Source organism: Stegostoma tigrinum, chromosome 48, assembly GCF_030684315.1.
Source record: "Stegostoma tigrinum isolate sSteTig4 chromosome 48, sSteTig4.hap1, whole genome shotgun sequence".
In the NCBI taxonomy this organism is placed as follows: Eukaryota; Metazoa; Chordata; class Chondrichthyes; order Orectolobiformes; family Stegostomatidae; genus Stegostoma; species Stegostoma tigrinum.
The window spans coordinates 678,839-706,702 of record NC_081401.1 but is presented as its reverse complement, the minus strand read 5'-3'; the positions used below and the strand labels follow the sequence as shown (position 1 = coordinate 706,702).

Here is a 27,864-nt window from a genome sequence, read left to right as displayed (position 1 = left end):
CAGACTCACCAGATAAACACAGTGACTATAAGAGCAGGTCAGAGGTGAGGAATGCTGCGGCGATGAGCTCACCTCCTGATTCCCCAAAATGTGTCCACTGTCTGCAAGGCATAAGTCAGGACTGTGATGGAATGCTCCCCACTTACCAGGATGGCCGCAGCTGTAACAACATGCAAGAAGCTTGACTCCATCCAGGACAAAGCAGCCCAGTTGACTGACACGATATCGACAATCATCCATTCCCTCCACCACCAATGATGAGCGGCCTCAGCAGCACTGTGTACGATCTGCAAGATGCATGGCAGAAATTCGCCAAAGCTCCTCATGCAGCACCTTCCAAACCCATGACAGCTTCCATCTCGAAGGACAAGGGCATCAAGTACATGGGAACACCTCCTTCAATCCCACTCCAAGCCACTCGTGATTCTGACTTCGAAATATATCCGGAATCCTTCACTGCGACTGTTCAAAAGATGGGAATTCCCTCCCTCATGGCACTGTGGGGGCAACACACAGCAGGTGAACTACAGCGGTTCGAGAAGGCAGCTCACCACCAACATCTCCAGGGCAATTCGGGATGGGCAATAAATGTTGGACCAGTCAGTGACACACACATCCAACAAATAATTGAAGAAACAAACTCTTATTAATTACACAGTGATTTTTCACAGTCTCACAGCCAGCCATGCCTCATATACACACATCTTAGTGACAATATGGTGACCGTAACCAGACCCACAGTGAGCCTGGGCTCATCTACACTCCTCCCAGTCACATTTCTGATTTGAAAAATACAAAGAGATTTCTTGTGAAAAAGGTGTATATGTACAATGTCACAACTGCAGTTGCGTTCTGTCCAGCTGCATATCAAATAAACAAATAAAGCATTGGACTTTGGCTCCACCCGACAAACCAAAGACCTCTCTTAGACATACAACAAAAATATTTACATACATGTGAGACACGGGGAGGGTCCGATAACTGAATGGACCCCCATTTACCTTCAGCAGGAAAATCTCAGTGGTCCTTCCCGACCGTGCCTCGGCAGCAGCAGCCCCATCGTCCCAGTTGTGCCCCAAGCTTTTAGTGCATCAGTGGTAGCAGGACGGCCAACCCCTCACTCTTTCCCAGTGGGGTCTACATGTTAATTACTCCGGGAAGCGTTTCTGTATGAGCCTGGCCTGATCTACACATCTCCCAGGAACTATATGGTAACTGTAAACAGTCTTAAAGTGAGCCCGATTGATTCACCCTCCTATCAGTAACTTGCCAATGATTATTGCCTGTTTCATAATCAGTCCAGTCTCATCTACTCTTCCTCTGAGTGAATCCTTTCTGTCCTCTTCCATTCAGCCCGTGCCTTGGAGAATACAGCCAGATTCCCCTTCAGGCTGCATTTCATTCTCCTCACTGTCTCGGTGCTGCCACATACATCACCTGTCTCTCCATTTCCCTCTGTAATAGTTCTTGTGAAACCCAACCCCCTCCCCGCCCCACCTTCCAGCTGCAATGTTGGAATATCACCACATTGGGCATTGCCATTAGTGCTCCAGCTCATTCATATTTCTTCACTAAACAGAAACACTACTCATCAACAAGAGTAAGTGGCAGGCAAATGAGATACATCAGACATCTAAAAGCAGTTTGTTGTTTAAAAGTGGAACTAACTTTAATTTGTTTGTGTACAATAGAATCAGGAAGAATAATACATATATAGCATGCAACTCATTTCACTGAACACATTTGTGCAAATAAATAATATCTCTGCAGTTCAACCAATTCCAACAGCACAACATTAGAGACAGAACATTTGGAAATGATACAGAAATTTCAGATACTAATGATTTAAAGAGGAGTACAGATTAAGATCGGGGAAACTGAACATGGTGTACAACAAAAATCCATTTCGCAATTGGAATGCCTCATTCAGGCAATTACATCTCTCTCCCTCAGTCTCAAATGGTCGTCTTCCCATTCGATTTTCTTCCACTCTCTGGGCCACCCCCAATAAGCAGTTCCCTTCCCTCCCCAGTTTAGCCTCATGCCTTCCTTTGCACTGGTATGTAATGGTACCTTTCTAGTACGTTTGATTTTCGATGAACACACCGCACTTGTTTGTGACCAGGTCGGCCAGTCGAACCTCACAGAATATGAGTTGCCTGACTGGTCCATATTAACAGCCCAAATCAGGGAGCCCTGGCTGACAGATAAGTCGTGTGAGGGTCAGAGATGCTGACACCCTGGCAACTATCTCTGAATGAGGCAGTGCTAAAGTTGAAGACAGTTCATTTGTAAATAAAAGTTGAATTGGAGATCGACACTGGCCTCAGTGTATTTAAAATACATCTCCAGCACTGGGTTTGAATATTATTGTTATCCTTTTGTTATCAAACATCTGTGTGTGCAGTGATCAGCAGGGTTATAACATGGAGATGTGGGAACAGGATTGTTTAGATTCCCTACAGTGTGGAAACAGGCCCTTTGGCCCAACAAGTGCACACCAAACCTTGGAGCATCCCACCCAGACCCACGCCCCTGAACACTATGGGCAATTTAGCATGGCCAATCCACCTAGCGTGCACCTCTTTGGACTGTGGGAGGAGACCGGAGCACCTGGAGGAAACCCACGCAGACACAGGGACAAGGTGCAAATTCCACACAAACAGTTGCCTGAGGCTGGAATTGAACCCGAGTCCCCAGTGCTGTGAAGCTGCAGTGCTTACCACTGAGCCACCGTGCCGCCCCACATCGTGTTGCTTTTGCACAAACTTTGACAAAGAGGAAAGGCCACTGATAATGGCAAATGCTGGAGAATCCAAAATAACAAAGTGTGGAGCTGGATGAACACAGCAGGCCAAGCAGCATCTCAGGAGCACAAAAGCTGACATTTCAGGCCTAGACCCTTCATCAGAGAGGGGGATGGGAGAGGGAAGTGGAATAAATAGGGAGAGGGGGGGATGCGGACCGAAGATGGAGAGAAAACAAGATAGGTAGAGAGGAGAGTACAGGTGAGGAGGTAGGGAGGGGATAGGTCAGTCCAGGGAAGACGGACAAGTCAAGGAGGCAGGATGAGGTGGTAGGTAGGAAATGGAGGTGTGGCTTGAGGTGGGAGGAAGGGATGGGTGAGAGGAACAACAGGTCAGGGAGGCGGAGACAGGCTGGGCTGGTTTTGTGATGCAGTTGCGGGAGGGGAAGAACTGGGCTGGTTTTGGGATGCAGTTGGGGAGGGGGTGATTTTGAAGCTTGTGAAGTCCACATTGAAACCATTGGGTTGCAGGGTTCCCAAGCGGATGAGGAGTTGCTGTCCTTGCAACCTTCGGGTGGCATTATTGTGGCACTGCAGGAGACCCATGATGGACATGTCGTCTAAGGAATGGGAGGGGGAGTTAAAATGGTTCGCGACTGGGAGGTGCAGTTGTTTGTTGCGAACCGAGCGGAGGTGTTCTGCAAAGTGGTCCCCAAGCCTCCGCTTGGTTTCCTCAATGCAGAGCAGGTCAGGAGTGAGGGGGCAGGTCACTGTGAGGGGGGTCAGGACTGCAGGGGCACCTCACTGTGAGCGGGTCAGCACGGAGGGGTAGGTCGCTCTGAGGGGGTCAGGACAGAGGGGGGAGGTCGCTGTGAGCGGGTCAAGACTGAGGTGGCAAGTCGCTGTGAGTGGGTGAGGACTGAGGGGGCAAGTCGCTGTGAGTGGGTAAGGACAGAGAGGGCAAGTCCCTGTGATTGGGACAGGGCTGAAGGGGCGTGTCGCTGTGAGCGGATCAGGACTGCAGAGAGAAGTCGCTGTGAGCGGGTCAGGACTGCAGGGGCTAGTCAGTGTGAGCGGGTCAGGACGGAGGGGACAATTCGCTGTGAGCATCTCACTGAGGCACTGTATCCCAGTTCCCTCGGTCACGGCATCCCAGTTCCCTCGGTCACGGCATCCCAGTTCCCTCGGTCACGGCATCCCATTTCACTCCGTCACGGCATCCCATTTCACTCCGTCACGGCATCCCATTTCACTCCGTCACGGCATCCCATTTCACTCCGTCACGGCATCCCATTTCACTCCGTCACGGCATCCATGCTGCGTCCATGCTATGTATAAATGTGGCATAAAATCCTTACTTGGATGTTCATTTCTTCTTGTAATAACATGTGGCATCATTAGCATCCTTCATCACTTGCATTTAATCGGAAAGCCTGGGACAAACACCAGATAACATGACAGTCCGAACAGAATGCATTTTCCAATGCTTCAAACATATAGTCATGTGTGTCTCAGTGAATAAAAATCCTCCTCATTTTACCCCAATTATATCTCATAATAAAGGGAGTATGTCTGAAAGTCGTCTCATCCGAGGGAAAACAGACTTGCTCCAGGAAAGCTGCTAAAATATATCAAGAAAAATACATATGAAATGATTCTAGAAATTTCTGCAACACAAAGATCAAAGGAAACAATAGTTTGATGAACACACTTAAGTGTTGCACTTACACATCACATTTTGGAAAACAAACCACATTGATTTTCTACTTTATATAAAAAAACTGTTCCAAGTCTTCATTATGCAGCACTGCAGTGAACTGAAAAGGTGTAGACTTTTAACCTGCATAGAAAGTATGTGCAGAAGTTAAAACAAACAAAAAAAAGCCACTTCTGTCCTAAAAAGACAATATTATATTACAAAAGGCCAGGGAAGTTGGAGAATGCAGCATCATGCTTCCTGCAGAGATCAAGTTTTGTCTGTGTCGTAAAAAACAACAGAACTGTGGGCACTGTAAATCAGCAACAAAAGCAGAAGTTGCTCGAAAAGCTCAGCAGGTCTGGCAGCATCAGTGAAGAGTGAGTTCTGAGGAAGGGTCACAGGACGCGAAACATTAACTCTGACATTGTCTACGTCATCGTGAGTTATGTCTATTGCTTCAGCAAAATCCAACCAACTCTGAATGAAAATCAATGCTCAAGAAATATCCAAAACATCCGCTGTCCCCGTTGTGGCTTCCTCTACATTGGGGAAACGATGCAGAGGCTTGGGGGCCGCTTTTCAGAACACCTACGCTCAGTTTGCAATAAACAACTGCACCTTCCAGTCACGAACCATTTCAACTCCCCCTCCCGTTCCTGAGAGGACACGTCCAACCTGGGCCTCCTGCAGTGCCATAATGACGCCACCCCAAGGTTGCAGGAACAGCAACTCATATTCTGCTTGGGAACCCTGCAGCCCAATGGTATCAGTGTGGATTTCACAAGCTTCCAAATCTCCTGTCCTCCCACTGCATCCCAAAACCAGCCCAGCTCGTCCCCGCCTCCCTGACCTATTCTTCTTCTCACCCATACCCCCTCCCACCTCATGCCGCACCCCTATTTCCCTTCATCCCACTCCCTTGACCTGTCCGGCCTCCCCAGACTGACCTATCCCCTCCCTGCCTCCCTACCCATACTCTCCTCTCCACCTATCTTCTCCTCCATCCATCTTCCATCCGCCTCCCCCTCTCTCCCTATTTATTCCAGAACCCGCACCCCCTCCCCATTTTCTGAAGAAGGTTCTCGGCCCGAAACGTCAGCTTTTGTGCTCCTAAGATGCTGCTTGGCCTGCTGTCTTCATCCAGTTCCACACGGTGTTATCTCGCATTCTCCAGCATCTGCAGTTCCCATTATCTCTCCAAAACAAAGGCTGCTGTCTTTCAAAACCCAATCTCATATTTTGCAGATAGTCCTTACCCTGAAAGAATACCCAATATGTATAAAGAGGAAAACTGGAGGTGAAACCATTCAAAAAAATTTTCATTGGCACAACAAATGTTCAAACTGTAAGAGCAGGTTAAGCACCTGTATATAAGGAAACTTTAAACAGACACTTACAGCCAACAAATGTGAGAAATATCCATTTCTTGCTGGATTACCAATTTTGCTGTTGGGAAAATAGGCCTCGGCTTAGCAATGTACATTCAAACAAGATAGCACCCTCTCAGAACTCAACACTCACAGTCGTAGAGTTCTGTTTTCACAGGTTGGAGTATAATAGCATCAAGCACAATACACCAAATCTTCTTTGGTACCTTTTCCTTCCATAAAACTGCTTTTAGTAGATGCGCACAGAATTCATTTTATACACGTTGAACAGTTGCTAAGTTCAAGACGCCAGTTCCAGCACTTCGACTTGCATCTGCTTCATCATCCAAACAGAACAAAATAAAGACCCACTCCTTGTAAGTCACGTTTTCCATTTTTAGTGACAAGGTGAAGTGCGAGAACTGCTCACTTGATGTTAAAATCTCTTCAGTATGTACCTATATATTTCAATTCTGTGAAATATGTGGAATGAGTTCGAGAGAAGGATTAATTTTGTTGCGCTGGGAGAGAGCTGGGACAGTTAAAATAGGTTGAATGGCCTCCTCCCATGCTAAAAATGTCCATAACTGTTCTTGGCCCTGCTAAATTCAAGTGGCCATCCTTTCATTGTGACTGTGAGACGCAGCATGTTACGATAGATGGCACCATGAAGAAATACTTTGTTATCAATGAATTTTTCAGCACTCGGCATTCTTCCGAAGTCAAATGTTTGACATATACCTGTTGCGCTGACTTGGTTCCAAACAGTTATAATGTGGAGGTGCTGGTGTTGGACTAGGATAGACAAAGTCAGAGCTCACATGACATCAGGTTATAATCTGACAGGTTTATTTGAAATCACACAAGCTTTCGGAGTGCAGTCCCTTCATCAGGTGCGGTCAGGGAGGAAAACACACAGGCACACAATTGATAAGCAGACAGATCAAAACATCATACAACTGGTGTGAGTGGAGTGTCAGATAATAAGTCTTCATCCAGGATGTTTGTTTGTTTGCAGATATTTTGTTGAAGAAACACACAACCTGTAGTTGCAGTCAGTGTGGTATCTTATAAATTCTTGCTTTTGAAATAAAGGTTAAAACTCTAAGACAGATTCTGAACACAAGCCTCTAAACTACAAGTCAGAGTCTGACCTGAGATGTCACCTTTTGTACATTCCTGTTGCGCTGCCTGATTATCATGACAACACAGCACTGACATGGACTTTATAAACGCTTTACTTGCCTCGAACACTCTTGGTCACCTGTACAGAGTTATTATCTGACACTCCACTCACGCCAATTCTATGATCTTTTGATCTCTCTGCTGATAAGCTGTGTCTCTCTGTGGTCACCTCACTAACTGCACCTGATGAAGGGGCTGCACTCCAAAAGCTTGTGTGATTTCAAATGAACCTGTTGGACGACAAGCTGGTGTTATGTGACTTCTGACTTCAAACAGTTATAGAATGTGTTTTCAATCCTATCGTGACTTGACAATAAGTCAACTTCTTAAAATTTAGAAAATGAGAATGTCAAGTGAAGTATGTCTAATCTTGAGCGCTTAAAATAGGAAATATTACAACCATATCTAGTCAGACAGTAAAGACAGAAGGAATGATTTCATCGACTGTGTCTGACACCACACAATTCATCCCCCTGATGGAAGAAAGGTTGGCTGCGTTCTCTTTCTTCAGGAACATCCAGCTAATACCACCTTACTACTGCTTGTTTTATTCATCTGGTGTTCCATCTAATTCCTTGCAGTCTTGGTCAAACCTTCATGTAATTTATTTAAAATTTTCAATAAAATAAATTTAACTTTATATTCCATAATTTTAACATCTCCTTTTAAGGTTTGAACGGTTCACTTCGTCCACTGCACATGTGTCAATAATTGGAGAACATGGTGGAAAAATCAAGATATATTGACAAGTAAACAAATGGCTAACTTCTGTTTCCTTGTCAGTAATGCCTTTTGAACAGAACATAAAGTTGCGCAACTATGTGGAGATAACAATTTAAAACTGGGAAGACCACTTTGTGGTCCCCACACCAATCTCCATTCACGACCTACTGATTGCATTACTCCGCCTTGGCAACAATGTAATATTACACTTGTCTCAACACAACCTTGGCATCTTGTTTATCCCATGATGAACGTCCGACCACACATTCATGCAATCCCTAAAGCTGTCTCTTCACATCTTTTCAATCCTGCCTACCTGTCTTTTGTCTCGGCTCATTAGCAGTGAAACCTTCACCTGGAACTACTTCACTTCTGGACCTGACAATTCCAATGCATTCCCTGATGGAGACCCACATTTGTCCATTGAACACTTGAGGTCGTCTAAAACTCCACTGCCAGAGTCTCAACTTGAACCAATTCCTATTCTCTGTACTTTCTACCTGACTGATACTATTAACAGTAATTTTATTAAATTCTCATTTTTGTTCACAAATCGTTCCTTGGCTATGCCTATCGCTATTTTGGTAATCTCCACCAGTCCAACCATACTTCAGGATATCTGCACTCGTCTAATTACGTCCTCTTGCCCACTCTTTATTTTAAACGGCCCACTGCTAGTTGCCAAACATTTAATTGTGTCGGCTTCAAACCCAATTAGAGACTTCCTACACCTTCAGCGAGCAAACTCACATCCAGAACATCAACCCAAGCAACAAATCCTCTCAAAACTCGCTAACTTCCTACACCTCTCAGCCTCTGTACAGTTCCTCTTTTAAGGCACTTTTTCAAACCATCCTCTTTCATCAAGCTCTTCATCATCAGAACAAACAACTTCATAAGGCTCAGTTGTATTCTGGGATCGTTAATACTCCAATCAGACGCCTTCAAAGTTTCCCTCCATTAAAGAGATTTTATAAGTGGTTGAAGTCATTGCCAAGCAGAGGGGGACGAATTGGGGAGTTATTTCAAAGAGCTACGATATGCCAAACGACCTCCTTCCACACTGGCCAACTCTGATTGTACAAAAACAAAAATGATTTTCAGACTTGGGAAGATACTACAAAAATGTCACAAGTAACCAGCTTTTGGGCAGAGTCGAGCTGCTGAGATGATAGACCAGGATTTAGGGGTACCAGGAGTGATAATATGCTGAACACAATCAAATTTTGAGGTTGTAGAACGATGTGGTCTTCGGCATTTTTGACACTTGGACCGTTTTCCTTCCTTTCCACAGAACAAGTCAAATAGCGGCAGCACAATGTTGCATGGCCGCTCAAGCTTGCTCCACCGTCGATGATGATTGTGGCTGGTCTTCCACATCAATTCAACTTTTGCTCATATCTCATCCTCTTTTCAAAACATCGATCTATTCACGTGTAGTATCCCTCTCGCTAACTTAATGAGAATTCATTCCAATCAATGAACTCCTAACGCTGACCCACCCCAGGTCAAAAAATTCAGCTGAGATCAGGAACTGATCTCGCCTGTATGGCTGAGCTGGCTTTTAGGTTTGCCGGTGAGACAGTCCCAGTGAGAAACATTCATTCAAAAAAAATAATTGCATGGATTGCTCTCCAATCCTAAACTCTATTCAAATTCAGTTGGCTTGTGATGCAGACTGATGCCCTGCAGAGAGGGCTCAATTGCCACACCAGTGAGCTGACCACAAAGGGTCTTCGCCTCAACCCCTCTACTTCCCTGAGGCGTGGTGATCTTCAGGTTAAATCATAACCAGTTGTCTCTCTCTAAGGAGTCGCCAAATGGCGTGCTAAGACTTTACCTTTAACCCTGATAACATGGCAATAAGCAGATAACTCAGCTGATGTCACTGACTAATAGAAACCTCAATTATACTGATATTAACGATGTGATATCATCAGAAGGCATGCTCAACTAAGTTTTAATTTGCAAATTAAGTTAACAACCATTCAATCAATATTACTGATCGTCTCGATACAACATTGTGGTTCCATCTGTTCATAAGTGAAGTGTAATGTAATTGCACTTACTGTGGTTTTATCAATGTGATCCTGCAATGAGTCAATAAGCAGGTCACTCACAGGTTGCCAATCAGTGTGGACCCCCTCAGCTGTTATCACATGAGCCTCAAGATCATCCAGAACTTTCTGCAGTTCTTGAAGTTTCTCCAACGCCTTTTCCACCTGTTTCTGCCAGTTGCTCGCACGGATTTTCAGTTGTTCCCAATTTTCCTTCACTTCTATTGACTGTTTGCGGACAGCTTTGGCAATTCTCTGGGCTCTCTCTTCCGGGGCAGGTTCTGGAAATATGGAATGCAAATAATTTATCAACTATTCATGATTTTGATCGATAGATTTGCTTTCTAATCCCCTTTCCTTTAAAAGGTCTCTATGGACTTTCTCCTGAAATTGGGATATATAGTATAAGACGAAAGATTTTGGTACCGGCACATCAATGATAAATTCTGTAATTAGCTGGCAGGTCGCGGAGCCATTAACAGAGAATCACAGACAACCAATACAAAGCCAAATAAAATTCTGCAGATATTTGAAATTTGTCACTACCAAGGAAACTTTGAAGAAGGAAAAGGATTAGTGACTAAATGGGTACAATTCTCAACAAAAGATTTGAAAAATCCTTTCAGGATATCTTTCATAGCTATGAGACAAACATCCAACACAAACCAACTTTCATCTTTCAGGACTGGCAAGTTAGAATGATAAACCCAAAGTCGACCCTGCATAGTTCTCTCCAGAACTCACTTGATGGGGTTGTTAAGAGATGTAGAGATAACAAAGTGTGCAGCTGGATGAACACAGCAGGCCAAGCAGCATCTGAGGAGCACAAAAGCTGACATGTTGGGCCGAGACCTTTCATCAGAAAAGGGGGAGGGGGAGAGAGTTCTGAAATAAATAGCGAGAGAGGGGGAGGCGGATCAAAGATGGATAGAGGAGAAGATAGGTGGAGAGGAGACAGACAAGTTAAAGAGTTGGGGATGGAGCCAGCAGAGGTGAGTGTAGGTGGGGAGGTAGGGAGGGGATAGGTCAGTCCGGGGAGGACGAACAGGTCTCCGGGGCGGGAAGAGGTTAGGACGCAGGAAATGGGGGTGGGGTTTGAGGTGGCAGGATGGGATAGGTGGGCTGGTTTTGGGATGCGGGAGGGGGAGGGGTGATTTTGAAGCTGGTCAAGTCCACATTGATACCATGGAGTGCAGGGTTCCCAAGCGCAATATGAGGTGCTGCTCCTGCAACCTTCAGGTGGCATCGTTGTGGCACTGCAGGAGGCCCAGGATAGACATGTTACCTGAGGATTGGTAGGGAGAGTCGAAACAGTTTGCGACTGGGAGGTGCAGTTCTTTCGTGCAAACTGAGCACAAGTGAAGCGGTCCACAAACCTCTGTTTGGTTTCCCCGATGTAGAGGGGGCCACAATGGCAACAGTGGATACAGTGTACCACATTAGCAGACGTGCAGGTAAACATCTGTTTGATGAGGAAATTCTTCCTGGGGCCTGGGATGGGGGTGAGGGGGGAGGTATCGGGACCAGTGAATTTTAAACGTTGTGATGACAACATTTATGGATATGCAGGGAAAAGTGCTGGGTGTAGGGAGTGCTGGAGAGGAGTGTGGAGCGGATACGGGGGTCACCTAAGGGTGGTGGGAAAAATGTCTTTGGTGGTGGGGTCGGATTGCAGATGGCAGAAGGGTCGGAGGACAACGCATTGAATCCGGATGTTGGTGGGGTGGTACGTGAGGGCGAGGAGGACACTGTTTTGGTAGTTATTATGGGGTGCGGGTGTGAGGGATGAGTTGTGGGAAACGCGGGTGACACGGTCGAGGGCGTTTTTGACCACTGAGGAGGGGGAAGTTCCGGTCCTTGAACAACCCTCAACAGGTTCTCTTTCAATTTCTCCCACTTCCTACAGACAAAGGGGGTGGCCAGGGTAGCCAAATGGGCCCAAGCTATGCCTGCCTCTTTGGAGGTTACACGGAACGCTCCCTCTTCCGTACCTACACTGGCCCTCAACCCCACCTCTTCCTCCGTTACATTGATGACTGTATCGGCACTGCCTTGTGTTCCCACAAGGGGCTCTAACAGTTCATCCGCTTCACCAACACCTTCCTCCCGAACTTGAAGTTAACCTGGACAATATCTGATACCTCTCTCTCCTCCCTGGACCACTCAATTTCCAACCACTGAGAAACAAATATCCATTTCAACTCCACCAATTCCCACAGCTACCAAGATTACACCTCCTCCCACCATATTCCTGCAACACTTCATCCCCTATTCCCCATTCCTTTGCCTCTGCATCTGCACTCCCAGGATGAGGTATTCTATTCCCGTATATCTCAGATGTCCTCATTTTTCAAGGACCACAACTTGCCCCGCTCTGTGGTTGATAACGCCCTCGACCGTGTCTCCAGCATTTCCTGCAACAAATCCCTCTCACCCCACCCCGCAACAACAACCAAAACAAAGTCTCCCTCGTCCTAACGTACCACCCCACCAACCTCCGGATACAACGCATCATCCTTCAAAACTTTCAGATTCTCTGGGAGGCTACGGAACAGGCGGCGGCGCCTTTGGCCTTGATCTTTGAATCCTCATTGTCTACAGGTTTAGTACCAGAAGGCTGGAGGGTTGCAAATGTTGTGCCCTTGTTCAAAGAGGGCAGTAGAGATGACCCAGGTAATTATAAACCCAGTGAGCCTTGCGTCTGTTGCAGGAAAAGTTTTGGAAAGGATTATAAGAGAGAGGATTTATAATCATCGAGCAAGCACCAATTTGATGGGAGATAGTCAACATGGATTTGTCAAGGGCAGGTCGTGTCTCACAAGCCTCATTGAGTAATTTTGGAAGGTGACCAAGCACGTGGATGAGGGTCGGGCAGTTGATGTGGTGGACATGGACTTCAGTAAAGCCTTCGATAAGGTTCCACATGGTAGGCTATTGGAGAAAACATGGAGACATGGGATTGAGGGAGATTTAGCAGGTTGGATAAGAAACTGGCTTTGGCGAAGGAGGCAACCAGTGGTGGTTGATAGAAAATATTCAGCCTGGAGTCTGGTTACTACTGGTTTGTCTCAAGGATCTGTTTTGGGACCACTGCTGTTTGTCATTTTTATAAATGACTTGGACGGAGGCATTGGTAGATCGGTTAGTAAGTTTGCAGATGACACTCAAGTCGGTGGAGTGGTGGACAATGTGGAAGAATGTTGCAGGTGACAGGTAGACTTGGATGAACTGCAGAATTGGGCGGAAAGCTGGCAGATGGACTTCAATGCGGATAAATGTGAGGTGATTCACTTTGGGATGAATAATAGGAAGGCAGAATATTGGGTCAATGGAAAGATTCTTGGCAGTGTTGCTGTGCAGAGAGTGTCCATCTATGTCGATCCCTGAAAATTGCCATCCAGGTTGATAGTGCTGTGAAGAAGGCTTCCGGTGTTTTAGGTTTTATTGGCAGTGGGATTGAGATCCAGAGCAACTGTCCAAACAGCTGGTGCGGTCTCATTTGGAATATTGCGTACAGTTCTGGTCGCCCCATTACAGGAAGGATGTGGAAGCATTGGAAAAGGTGCAGAGGAAATGTTGCCTGGTCCGGAGCCAAGGTCTTCTGAAGAAAGGCTGAGGGACTTGGGTGTGTACTCATTGGAGAGAAGGTGATTCAGAGGAGATTTAATAGAGACATACAAGATGATCAGTGGATGAGGCAGGGTGGACAGTGTGGGTCTTTTTCCGAGGATGATGACGTCAGCTTGGATGAGCAACAGTGAGGGATAATAGATTTGAGATAGATATCAGAGGCAGGTTCTTTACTCAGAGAGTGGTAAGGATGTGGAACCCCCTGCCTGCCAATGCAGTTAGCTCAGCCACATTAGGGGCATTTCAATAGTCCTTGGATAAGCATATGGATGATAATGGGATCGTCTAGGGGGATGGGCTTAGATTAGTTCACTGGTCCGTCCACATCATCGCAATGAGCAAAAAAGCACACCGTTGTCTCTACTTCCCAGGAGGCTAAGGCAATTCCGTGTGCCCACAAGGGCAACTTTCACTGATGTACCACAGAAAGCATCCTATCTGGATGCATATCACAGCACGGTTCCTCTAGCAAAACAATCCCTAATTATTATGGCTCCTGCCTTTCTTCTTCCAGGCAGAATTGGTTCTGCTTTGTCATAACTAATTTGGGAGAAAATCCACGCTCAGTCTAAGTTAATTCTTCCAACAATTCAGATACCATGGAATACTGAGCAATGAGTTGGTATGTGAGAAAAAGAGAGAGAGAGAGAGACAAAGCCAGAGAGGTTGGGGGGGTGGGGGAGGGAGACAGAGACAGAGAGAGAGAGCGCGCGCGAGAGAGCGAGCGAGTGAGAGAGAGATGGGCGATGAGGGAGAGAGGGAGAGACAGACAGACAGAATAGGTGACACAATGTGAGTGTGTGAGCGCCTGCATCAGACAGTGAGAGAGATGTTGCTGAGGTGGAGATAGTTGAGAGTGTCGATCACCAACAATCTCTCCTGGTCCACCCAGATCGTCGCAATCGGCAAAAAAGCACACCAAATGTCTCTATTTCCCCAGCAGGCTAAGGTAATTTGGAGTGTCCGCAAGGTCAACTTTCATTCATGTACCAGAGAAAGCATCCTATCTGGATGCATGTCACAGCATGGTTTGGCAACAGCTCTTCCGAAGACCACAAGAAACTACAGAGTCATGAACACAGCATAGTCCATCATGCAAACCAGCCTTCCATTCGTTGATTCCACCTCTACTTCCCGCTGCCTCGGGAAAGAAACTGACATAATCAAAGGCCCTTCTCACCCGCCAATTCCACTCTCTTCTCCCTTTTTCTGAAGGGAAGATGTAAAAAAAGTTTGTATACATGCGTGAAAAGATTCAAGAACAGCTTCTTCACCGCTGTTATTGGACATCTGAATAGGACACTGAAAAGCTTAAATCTAATTTTGATCTTGCTCTCTGTGCATCTTCTCTGTAGCTGTCACTATGTTCCGTTTCACTCATGCGCCTTGTTTGATATCACCTGTCTATACTGCATGCAGAAGAAAACTTTTCACTGTACCTGGGCACATGTGACAATGATGACTCAAATCAAGATAATAAAATGTGAGGCTGGATGAACACAGCAGGCCAAGCAGCATCTCAGGAGCACAAAAGCTGACGTTTCGGGCCAAGACCCTTCATCAGAGATGCTGCTTGGCCTGCTGTGTTCATCCAGCCTCACATTTTATTATCTTGGATTCTCCAGCATCTGCAGTTCCCATTATCTCTGACTCAAATCAAATTGACTGTGTGCAAGAGAGAGATGAGCATATGATTGTGCTCAAGAGTGCAAAGACAGTGCATGAAAGTGTGTGTGTGCGCACGACAGAATGTGTGTGCCAGTGACTGTGCTTGAGAGTGTGTGAAAGGGAGTTCGCACAAGAAGGGAGTGTTACAGCATGCATGAGGGAGTGAGTGTGTCTGTAAGTTTGAGTGAGCTTGACAGCAAGTGAATTTGCAAACCTAAGTGTGTGAGGGAGAGATTTGTGGTAGTGTGTGTGTACTTGAGAGTAAGAGCATTGGCAAAAGATCCTGCGACAGTGCATGCAAGTGTGCCACAGAATGTGTGCAAGACCGTGTACGACTGTGTGATAGTAGGGAGTATGAATGAGTGAGAATGTGACAGAGTGTGTTCGTGAGAGACTGTGTTCCCGACTTTTTTTTGTGTGTGTGTAGTGTGTTTGTGCATGAGGGACAGAATATGCATGTGCAACAACGTGTGACTGTGAACCTCTGAGATAAAGACCACGAGAGCGAGAGCGAGAGCGAGAGAGAGCGAGCGAGAGAGAGCGAGCGAGAGAGAGCGAGCGAGCGAGAGAGAGCGAGCGAGAGAAGAGATGAGGAATTAGAAATGATGAGTGGTCAATACCTGGAGGAAATAAAGAACAATGTGTGAGTGTTAAGAGAAGCCGCTGGATGTAATATGGAGGCTATTGTTTTATTGATTGTACTAAATGAAAAGCAAGTGTCACCTCTCAGTGTCAGTGGACAGGAGATGCGCATTAGAGAAGGAGATAGAGTCAGCCTTGTGAGAGACAGCAGACAAGTGGCAAATGCATAGAAACTGACATTAAAGCTTTCTTGTCAATGTGTAAAGAGGTGAGACAAATATGACGAGTCAATATTGTACCTTTGCACTCAGTAAAATCATAGAATCATGAATCAGAGAACCCTTACAGTGTGCAAACAGGTCCGTCAGCCCAACACGTCCACGCTGCCCCTCACAGCATCCCACCCAGACCCATCCACCTATAACTCACCTAACCTACACATCACTGAACACCTTGGGAAATTTTGCATGGCCAATCCACCAACCTTGCACATCTTTTGACTGTGGGAGGAAACTCGAGCACCCAGAGAAAACCCATGCAGGCACATGGAGAATGTGCAAACTCCACACAGAAAGTCACCAAAGGGTGGAATTGAGACAGCGGTGTTAACCAGAGCCACTATGGTCTATATTATGCTCATTCAGCTGCAAGCATTTTTTCTTCAAGAAGGGAAACTTACCATCGTCACAGGACGAGAGTGGTTTCAATCTTCTATCAGCTTTGAGAACCTTATCCATATCTGCCTTCACAAGGGCAAGGTGATGGTAATGGTGTGAGACCGGTTAGTATTCAGCAGCTCGCCGTGCAAAACATGAACGGCACTTTCATTGCTTTTTTCCTAGGGGCATAACAGAAAGACATGAACATGAAAAAATCCTGAAATCTTTCTCCAATTTCAATCTCAAAGGGACCATCCGTTCCTCAAAAGTCATAACCAAACTGAACATGGGCCTCCTGCAGTGCCAAAAATGATGCCACCCCAAAGTTGCAGGAACAGCAACTCATATTCCGCTTGGGAACCCTGCAGCACAATGGACATGGCTGACAGCTCTGTCAACCACGAATGCAAGGAATGCTCAGTTGAGGAAGAATGCAGAGATTTCGGAATCCCTCCAGCAGAAGATGATATCATGAGAACAAATGGATCTGTCTGGACAGTCCTGTTTGTAGATTTTGGTTCGTAAGACTCTATTGTTTGTCATCAAGGATATGGTTGAGTGATCATATTCAGACTGAAGAGACCAAATTTGAGAGGCTGGAGAATGGGTGCAGAACCATGCCTCTCGGAATTCCTGTGCGTGTCTATGCTTGGCTTGGGCTACTACGGTTACCTTGTCGCAGTGTCCTCTGAGAGGCGTGATTCTCCACCCATAATGCAACCAACAAACAGATACAATTGGACCCCCACACACAAACCCATACAGATCAAAACCGGAAATGACAGTACTCATGGTAACAGACCGGACAGTGTCAATTCCAGACAGAGTAGAATAACATCGTTTCATTGGAGGCTGTACCGATGATGTCACCGATCATGGTGACGAAACGTCTGAATGAGAAGAAGCCAGCTCGGCGAGCAAGTCAACAACCTCAATCAGAGAACTGGCTGTTTTGAACTACCTTGTTCAAGAGTTTCAGTTTTGATTTTGAATGTTAAATCTCGCTCCCACATAGGGATGGAGGATTACTGTTAACAGCTGCATTCTAACTAATTCATATCGAATCATTATTCTTTTGACCAGTCTTCGGGTCAGGCTCCCTCGGTGACTGAGTCTCCCAAATTGTTAAGTTCCCTCGTGAAAGACTCCCCTTCTTTACACACCCAACTAGATCCACCTCAGTTGGTACGAATTAAGCTGATTAAAAAGGATCTTTGGGTTGTGGATACCTTCCTATGTTTCAGAAGGAGTCAAGATAACTCAGGGTGACACGGTGACTCAGTCGTTAGTAACGCTACCTCACAGCACCAGGGACCCGAGTTCCATTCCAGCCTCGGATGACTGTCTGTGTGGAGTTTGCACATTCTCCCCTTGTCTGTGTGGGTTTCTGCTGGGTGCTCTGGTTTCCTCCTACAGTCCAGAGATGTGCAGGTTAGGTGGATTGGCAATGCTGAATTACCCACAGTGCCCATGGATGTGTAGGTTAGGTACATTAGCCATGGGAAATGCAGGCTGACAGGGATAGAGCAGGGGAATGGGGATGGGTCTAGGTGGGATGCTCTTTGGAGGCTTGCTGTGGGCTTGTTGAACTGAGTGGCCTGTTTCCACACTGGGGATTCTATAAAACTAGCTTCTCCTGAACTCGTGAGAGAGTGAGTTTATCAATTGCTAAATGCAACAAGTCATAAGGCACCACAAATATGCACAAGTTAGAAACAAGAAATTTGCTCAAAAACCATAAAAGTTAAGAGGGATACGGATACTTCAGCCTTTGGATTGTTTGTGAAGAATAGAAAGTGGGATGTTGTGGCCACTAAGTTGGGCGATCCCCGTAATGTTGATATGAATTCAGCAGTTAATTTTGAGATTCTTGTTGAAATTCTTTTGACCTTGTTTCCCTTTTGACATTGCCCAGGTTTGCAGAGCTCAGAGCAAGAGATTTTCTTTTCTTCTTAACTGCAGCATTGGGCGATGAAACGGCTGTCCCAGAGCCGTGACCTCCCCAACTCCTGAGACCACACGAGCACATTCGCCCAGGAATACACACGGACTGAGACGAAAGAACTATCGGGATAACAATACTCAGCGTGGTACTGGAAAAGGCAGCATGTACAAACAGAAAACAGCTGTAAATAGTGTCAAGAGGTGAAATCAAGTGATAAAGCTAAATTCATGGCTCTTTGCTTGCGTGCTCATTGTATTCAGAACAAAGTCAACAAATTAATAGCACATTTCGAGGTTGACGGGCATGATTTTATAGCTATTACAAAGACATGTTTACAAGGAGATCAACACTGGAGGTAAGTGCGCAGGGCTGTACGACATTCCAAAAAGACAGGCAGGAGGGAAAGTGACTGTAAGCGAAGAAATTAGTATGAGAGCAAGAAACGATCTTGGATCGGAAGATGTAGAATCCAATTTTATTTATTTGTTAATGGGAGGAGGACATCCCTGGCTACGCAGTGTTTGTTGTCCATCCCTAATTGCCTCGGGGACAGTTCAAAGTCAATCATATTGCTGTGGGTCTGCAGTCACATATAGGCCAGATCATGTAAGGGTGGCAGTTTCCTTCCCTAAAGCACATCAGTGAACCAGCTGAGTTTTTCTGACATTTGGCAATGAATTCATGGTCATCATTATATTCTTAATTCATGATTTTCTTTTATATTGAATTCAAATTCCACCATCTGCTGTGCTGGAATTTGAACACAGGTCCCCAGAATGTTATCTCAGTCTCTGAATTAACAGTCCAGCAATAATACCACTAGGCCATTTCCTCCCCCATCGTGGAACAAGAAAGCCTGTAGCTGATTCCCACTTGGGAAAAACAGTGAACCAGGAGCTTCTTAAATGGGCGATCGCATCTCCTTACATTTTAAGACAGCCATGGATAATCAGGACCTTGTGGGAAGGGACGAAATTGGGGGAGGGAAAATTACATCAGTGTTAGGTAGGAGCTGAGCAGTATTAATTGGGAGGAGCTTTTATTGAACAAGTCAACATTTGATATGTGGGAGTTATTTAAAGACCTACTCTTCAGTTCAGAACTGGCCTATTCCAGGGAAGGAGGAATGACATGGATGGCAATCTAGGGACATACGGACATAAGAAATAAAACAGGAGTAGGCCATCTGTCTCTTCCAGCTCGTTCCGCTGATCTTTTTTGCGGACTCAGCTCCACTTACCCTCCCATTCACCATAACCCTCAATTCCTTTCCTGTTCAAAGATCTATCTGTTTTGGCTTTCAAAACATTCAACAAGGGAACCTCAACTGTTTCAGTGGGCAGAGAATTCCACAGATTCACAACCCTTTGGATGAAGAAGCTCATCCTCAACTCAGTATTATATCTGTTCACACTTATTTTGAGGCTGTGCCCCCGAGTTGGGATTTCGCCCATCAGTGGAAACAATTTCTGATCCATTTGTTTCATAATTTTAAAAGTTTCTATTAGATCACCCCTCATTCTTCTAAATTCCAGTGACTGCAATCCTAGTCTACTCAATCTCTCCCCGTACAGCAACATTTTTAATTCTGGAATCAACCTCGTGAACCTCCTTTGCACCCCCTCCAGTGCAAGTACATCCTTTCTCAAGTGAGGAGACTAAAACTGCACAAACTACTCCACACCAAGCCTCACCAGCACCCTATACAACTGTAGCATACCCTCCCGATTTTTAAACTGCATCACTCTCGCAATGAAGGACACTATTCCATTTGCTGTCTCAATTACCAGCCGCATCTGCAAACTACCTGATTCAGACACAAGGCTGCCCAGCTCACTCTGCGGAGCAGCATGCTGCAATTTTTCACCATTTAAGCAAGACTCCATTTTTCCATAATTGCTACCAAAATGGATACCCTCACATCTACCATCATTGGACTCCATCTGCTCGGCCCTTGTCCATTCACTTAAACTTTCTGCATCCTTCCGCAGATTTTCATTGTCCTCTTCAGACTTTACTCTCTCACTCATTTTCGTGTCATCTGTGAACATAGAAAAATACAGAGCAGAACAGGTCCTTCGGCCCTCCATGTTGCGCCAACCTGTGAACTAATCTAAGTCCGTTCCCTCACACTATCCCATCATCATCTATATGCTTATCCAAGGACTGTTCAAATGCCCTGAATGTGGCTGAGTTAACTGCATTGGCAGGCAGGGCATTCCATGCCCTTACCACTCTCTGGGTAAAGAACCTGCCTCTGACATCTGTCTTCAATCCATCACCCCTCAATTTGTAGCTGAGCCCCCTCGTACAAGCCAACATCATCATCCTAGGAAAAAGACTCTCACCGTCCACCCTGACTCATCTTTCTCTGATCGTCTTGTATGTTTCGATTAAAGGCCCTCTTAGCCTTCTTCTCTCCAATGAGGACAGACTCGAGTCGCTCAGCCTTCTCTCAAAAGACCTTCACTCCAGACCAGGCAACATCCTGGTAAATCTCCTCTGCTCCTTTTCCAATGCTTCCGAATTCGTCCCGCAATGGAGCGACCAGAACAGGTCGCACGAGCGTTTTGTGCAGTTGCAGCATGACATCACGGCTCTGGAACTCAATCCCTCTACCAATAAAGTCTAACACACCGTATGCCTTCTTCACAGCACTATCAACATGGGTGGCAACTTTCAGAGATCTACGTACATGGACGCCAAGGTCCCTCTGCACATCCGCACTACCAAGAATCTTTCCATTGGCCCAGTATTGTACCTTCCTATTATTCCTCCCAAAGCGAATCACCTCACATTGAACTCCATTTGCCACCTTTCCGCCCAATTTTGCACTTTATCCAAGTCTCCCTGCAACATGCGACATTCTTCCACATTGTCCACCACTCCACCGACTTTAGTGTCATTTGCAAACTTACTAACCCATCCACCTATGCCTGCGTCCAAGTCATTTATAAAAATGACAAACAGCAGTGGGCCAAAAACAGATCCTTGAGGCACACCACGAGTAACCGGACTCCAGGCTGAATATTTTCCATCAAACACCACTGGTTGCCTTTTTACCGAAAGCCAGTTTCTAATCCAAACTGCTAAATCTCCCTCAATCACATGGCTCCGTATTTTCTCCAATAGCCTACCATGTGGAACCTTATCAAAGGCTTTACTGAAGTCCATGTGCACTACGTCAACTGGCCTTCTCTCATCCACATGCTTGGTCACCTCCTCAAAATCTCCATGAGGTTTGTGAGACACGACCTGCCCTTGACAAATCCATGTTGACGATCTCCAATCAAATTGTTGCTTCCGAGATGATTATAAACCCTATCTCTTATAACCCTTTCCAAAACTTTTCCTGCAACAGACGTAAGGCTCACTGGCTGTAATTGCCTGGCTCATCTCTCCTGCCCTTCTTGAACAAGGGCACAACATTTGCAATCCTCCAGTCCTCTGGTGTTAAACCTGCAGACAATGAGGACTCAAAGATCAAAGCCAAGGGCTCCGCCACCTCCTCCCGAGCTTTCCAGAGAATTCTCGGAAAAATCCTCTCAGGCCCAGGGGATTTATCTAGCTTCACACCTTCTAGAATTGATAACATCTCCTCCTTACTAACCTCAATCCTTTCAAGTCTAATAGCACGTATCTCAGTCGTCTCCTCGATGATATTCTCCTCTTCCTCAGTGAAAACAGATGAGAAATATTCATTTAGCACCTCTCCGATCTCTACCCGGTCCACACACAACTTCCCACTTCTGTCTTTGATTGGCCCTATTCCTACCCCAGTCATCCTTATATTCCTCACATACCTTGAGAAAACTTGACGGTTCTCCTCTATTCTACCTGCCAATGACTGCTCAGGACCCCTCCGTGCTCTTCTTCACTCTCTCTTTAAATCCTTTCTTGCTCATCTGTAATTCTCCATCGCATCAACTGATCCATCTCATCTCAACATCACATAAACCTCGCTCTTCTGCTTAACACGAGATACAATTTCTTTAGTAAACCACGGTTCCCCTACCTTATCACTGACCCCTGCCTGACAGGGACGTACCTATCAAGGACACGCAATATCTGTTACTTAAACCAGCTCCCCATTTCGATTGTCCCCATCCCCTGCATTTTGCTACCCCATTCTTTGCCTCCTAAGCCTTGCCCAATTATAATTGCCTTCCCCCATCTGTAAGTCTTGCCCTGTGGCATGTTCCTCTCTCACTCCATCGCTAAACTAAACGTAACCGAATTATGGCCACTCTCTCCAAAGTGCTCATCTACCACTAAATCAAACACCTGGCCTGGTTCACTGTCAAGTACCAGATCCAGTGTGGCCTCCCCTCTTGTCGGCCCTTCGACGTACCGTGTCGGGAAACGCTCCTGCGTGCATTGGACGAAAACTCATCCATCCGACGTACGAGAGTTACAGCATTTCCAGTCAACGTTTAGGAAGTTAAAGTCTCCCATAATGACCACCCTGTTCCTTTCACTCCTGCCCAGAATCGTTTTGCCAATCCTCTCCTTCAGATCCCTGGAACTTTGCAGAGGCCTATTAAAAAACTCCCAGCAGCGTGGCCTCTCCTCTCCTGTTTCTGACATCAGCCCATCCCACCTCAGTAGACCAGTCCTCCTCAAAAGCTTTTTCAGCCTCCGTTATACTGTCCTCGACAAACAAAGCCACACCTCCCCCTTTTTTCCCACCTTACCTGATCTTACTCAAAGATCTGAACCCTGGAACCTGCAACATCCATTCCTGACCCTGCTCTATCCATGTCTCCGTAATGGCCACAACATCGAAGCCCCAGGTACCTATCCATGCTGCAAGCTCACCTCGCTTATTCCGGATACTCCTGGCAGTGAAGTAGACACACTTCAATTCAGCTTGCTGTTTGCCAGCACACTCCTGTGACACTGAGATCCTGTCCATGTCCTCCCTATTCTCTTTCTCCTGTGTACTGAAACTACACCACAGTTTCCCATCCCCTTGCTAAGCCAGTTTAAACCCACCCGAACAGCACGAGCAAATTTCCCGCCCAGGATATTAGTGCCCCTCTGGTTCAAGTGGATACCGTCCTGTTTGTAGAGGTCCCACCTTCCCCAGAATGAGCCCCAATTGTCCATGTCCCTGAAGCCCTCCCACCTGCAGCACCCCTGCAGCCACGTGTTCAGCTGAAATCTCTCCCTGTTCTTTGCCTCACGATCACTTGGCACGGGTAACAAACCAGAGATAACCACTCCGTTTGTTTGAGCTCTCAGCTTCCAGCGGAGCTCCCTGAAATCCTGCCTGACATCCCTATCCCTCTTTCTACCTATGTCGTTGGTACCTATGTGGACCATGGCTTGGGGCTGGTCACCCTCTCCCTTCAGGACCCCAAAGACACTATCCGAGATAACACGGACCCTAGCACCTGGAGGCAACGCACCAATCGTGAGTCTCTTCGGTTCCAAACAAGCCTTCTATCTGTCCCTCTAACTATTCAGACCCCAATGACTAACACTCTCCTCCTATACCCCCTTCCCTTCGTTGCAAGAGCGACAGACTCTGTGCCAGAGACCTGCACCCCAGTCAGTATTGAGGTAATGCCTCATCGTAAGGAGGTCAGAATTGACCGAGTGGCAGATATTTACAGGGTCAGTACTGAGGCAGTGCACAACCGTCAGAGGGTCAGTACTTCAGGAGAACCCCATTATCAGAAGGTCAACACGAATGGAGAGTCACATGGTCAATGGTTCAATCCTGAGGAACACTTCATTATCATAGGGTCAGTCCTGAGGCAGTGCTTCATTGTCAGAGGGTCAGTATTAAGGTTTAGAATTGAGGGAGTGCTATCTGATTATGTCACTCTGACAATGAGGCACTGCCTCACGAATGAGCCTCTGACAATGAGGCACTTTCTCACTTCTGAATCTCTGACAAGGAAGCATTCCCTCAGTGCAAACCCTGTGTATGGACCCGATGTCAATGAGGCACTCGCTGAGTACTGACCCTCTGACAAAGTTCCAATAGCTTACTACTGACCTTCTAATCATGTGCCCCCTACCCCATTTCTAAATCTGTTACATTGAGGGCACTGCCTCAGAACTGACACACTGGCTATAAGGCAGTCCGTAAAGACTGACCCGCTGATCATGAGGCTGTCCCTCAGTTAATGACCCTCTAAATATGAGGCACTCCCGTAATTCTGACCGTCAGGAGCTACCTCAATGTTGACTCACTGATATAGAGGCACTGCCTCAGAATTGACATGCTGACGATGGGGCACTTGCTCAGGACAGACCCTCTGATAGAGCTGCAGGTTTGATATTAGAGCAGTGATGCACCACGAGCAGGTCAGTATTAAGGGAGTGCCACACAGTCAGTGGACCAATATTAGGGGAGTGCCACACTGTCAGAGGATCACTCTTAATGGAGTGCTGCACTTGTGGTGAGTGAGTACTGAGGCAGTGCAGCACTGCAAAGGGTCAGTAATGAGAGAAAGCTCCATTTTCAGAGGGTTAGCACAGAGGAAGTGCTTAATCAGAGAGAGTGCTGTATTGTCAGAGTTTCGCACTGAGGGAGTATCACACAATCAGAGGTCCAATATTAAGGAAACACTGCACTGTTGGAGGGTTGACATAAAGGGAGGGCTGCACTGTCAGAGGGTTAATGATGTGGGAGTGCTGAAATATCACAGAATCAGTCCTGAGAAGTGCTGCACATTCAGAGAGTTAGTGCTGAGGGAGTGGTCTAATGTGAAAAGATTGATATCAAGGGGCACTGCCAAAGGATCAGTAGTGCAATACTGTCAGAAAAACAATATTGAGGGACTTCTGCTCTGTCAGTGGGTCAATATTACAGGATTGCTACACGATCCACGTATCAATGTCAGACAGTCAGTCCTGAGGGAGTGCTGCACTGTTGGAGGGCCAATATTGAGTGTGTGCGACACTCAAGAGGATCATTTTGTTGGACTTGTGCACTGTCAGAAGTTCAATTGTAAGCAAGTGCCACACTGGTAGCGGGTTAATATGATGGGAGTGCTGCACTGTCAGACGGTTAAAGATGAGGGAAAGCTCATCATCTGACAGGGCATCACTCCCTTCAGACGAACCCTCAGGCGGTGCAGCACTCCAACAAGTTAGTTTCAGAGGCATGTTGTCCCATCAAATTGACCCTCTGAGACAGGAGCATGCACTAAATATCGACCCCCTCACAATGCTGCACTGCCTTAATATAGGCCCTCTGGCAGGGCGGCTCCCTTTCAGTACACACCTTCCAACAGCACAGCACTCTCCCATCATTGACCCTCTGACAGTGCAGTACTCTCTTAATACTCAATGTGTCACACTGCTCGACACTGTTGGAAGGTCAATACTAAGAGTGTGCTGCACTGTTAGACAGTCAATGATGAGCTAGTGATGCATGTGCGACATTCCCTCAACTCTTATCCCATTACAATGAGGCACTGCATTAGTATGGCCCTCTGACAAAGTAGCACAGCTTTAGAACTGACCCATTGATCATGAAGCTTTCCCTCAGTACTGAACCTCAGAGTGCTCCTCAGCCACAACACTGACTCTCTAATCCTGCAGTACTGTCTCAATTCTGACCTCAGTCCTGACCCTGTTACATTGACATTGCAGTTCTTCCTTACCATGGACACTCTGGCCATGGGACACCACTGTTGGCCCTGTTGCAGTGCAGAATTCACTGACACCCTCTCCCAGACCTTCAATACTGAATGTCTGATAGGACTGCGGGCAGCTGACTCTGACAGTGCAGCATTCTCTCAGTATCGACCCTCTGACAGTAATTAGGGGACTGCTGCATTGTCAGAGAGTCAGGACTGAGGAAGGGCTGCACTATCAGAGGGCAAATATTAATGGACTTGTGCACTGTCACAAATTCAATATTAACAGAGGGCTGCACTGTCAGAGAATCAATGATGACGGGGCAGTGCGTTGTGAAAAGACCTGTAATAAAAGGCATGCGGCCTGTCAGAGGGACCAAACGGAGAGCTTCACTGTGAGAGGGCCAACATTAGTAAATGCTCCAGTCTCAGAGGGTCAATGTGATGGGAGAACATCTCTCTGACATTATCTTGTTGGCGGGTCAGCGCTGACGTAGTGCTGCACCGTCCGAGGGGTCGGAGAAAGGGAGTGATGCACGACCAGGTGATCAGGGAGTGCTGAAGTGAGGGGGTCGTCAGCGATAAGTGGGTGAGCTCTGAGGGAGTGCAGCACAGTGTGGGGTCAGCACTGCGGGAGTGCTGTTCTGAGGGGGATCAGGACTGAAGGGGGTCAGCACTGAAGCAGGTCAGCGTTGAGGGAGTGCTGCACTGAGGGGTTCAGAATAAAGGGTATGCTACACTGAATGGGTCAGAAATGAGAGGGGGGTCAGCACTGAGGGAGAGCGGCACTTTAAGATGTTCAATATTACTGTGTCCTGCACTGTGAAAGGGTCAGTATGAAGGCAGCACTGCAATATCAGAGAGGCAATGATGAGTGTGTGCTGCACTGCTGAAGGGTTAAATTTGAAGTGGTGTCCCACGGCCAGAGTGTCAATGGTAAGGGAGCATGGCATTTTCAGAGTGTTATTGCTGAGAGAACACCAGTATGACGGAGGGTTAATACTGTGGCAGAGATGCACCGTCAGAGAATCAGTCATCAGAGAGTACGCAGTGTTGGAGGGTCAGTACTGAGGGAGTGTTTCACAATCAGAGCGTCAGTTGTCTGGCAGTGCTGGAAAAGCTCAGCAGGTCTGGCAGCATCTGTGGAGGCAAAAACAGAGCTCACATTTCGGGTCCAGTGACCCTTCCTCAGAACTGTTCTGAGGAAGATCCCCAGTTCTGAGGAAGGGTCAATGGACTCGAAACGTTGAATCTGTTTTCTCCTGCACAGATGCTGCCAGGCCTGCTGAGATTTTCCGGCAACTTTCTTTTTGTTCTTGACTTACAGCATCCGCAGTTCTTTTGTTTTTTATGTCTGGCAGTGCTTGTTTGCTTGTGACCTTCTGAAAGCACAGCACACCCATAATCTTGGCCCTGTGACAGGCCAGCACTCCCTCAGTACTGATCCTCCAACAATGGAGCATTCCTTCAATACTGACCACCAGCGCAGCACTTTATTTCTGAGAGTAGTCTGAAAGAAACTACCTTTGCTTACCGAGAGACACAGGGAGAGCAAGTGCGTATTCTGTAGGTGACTCAGGATGTATTGTAACCTTAACAAGTCAAACAGTATTTCAGATTAGTTTATAATTAAAGATTATTCTAACTGTCTTCCTGGAAAAGTACAGTCCCTACAACATGGGGCTGATACTAATACACTCACTCAGAAGTGACCCTCCAGCAAAGCAGCCCTGCCTCAGAACTGACCCTGTGACAATGAGCTACTCCATCAGCAGTGAATCTGTAATCACGTGGCACTCCCTCAATTCTGAAAACATTACACTGAGGCACTCCTACAAAGGCCTCTGCGTTTTCGGGATTATTTACAGTCATCCCTGTGTTTTACAGGTTATTGAAAGGGGTCACTGTTTTCAGGTTTATTTTCACCCTCCAATCTTGCAGCACTCCCTCAATTCAGGCGTGTAGCAGTAATGTCTCCAGACTGAATCTCAAAAAGTGTTGCAAA

General features: G+C 46.5%; 1 protein-coding gene across 5 annotated transcripts in view; it reads right to left on the bottom strand.

Annotated features, from left to right (window-relative positions):
* Positions 1 to 1,663: 1,663 nt before the first annotated feature.
* The window catches only part of LOC132207467 (utrophin-like), a 165,861-nt gene continuing 139,660 nt past the window's right edge, over positions 1,664 to 27,864 (bottom strand). Inside the window, exons 4-7 of one of the 5 annotated variants that reach the window (XR_009443485.1) lie at positions 16,337 to 16,495; positions 9,790 to 10,058; positions 4,475 to 4,586; positions 1,664 to 4,367 (exon numbers count right to left, since the gene is read on the bottom strand). Coding sequence is in view for 2 of the 5 variants with exons in the window: in XM_059643104.1 (XP_059499087.1) it covers positions 5,556 to 5,702; positions 9,790 to 10,058; positions 16,337 to 16,394 (474 nt within the window). In the remaining 3 variants the exon portion in view is untranslated. Of the gene's footprint in view, positions 4,368 to 4,474; positions 4,587 to 5,367; positions 5,703 to 9,789; positions 10,059 to 16,336; positions 16,496 to 27,864 lie in introns of those variants that run through there. The other 4 variants (XR_009443486.1, XR_009443487.1, XM_059643105.1 and 1 more) reach the window with 4 other exon arrangements.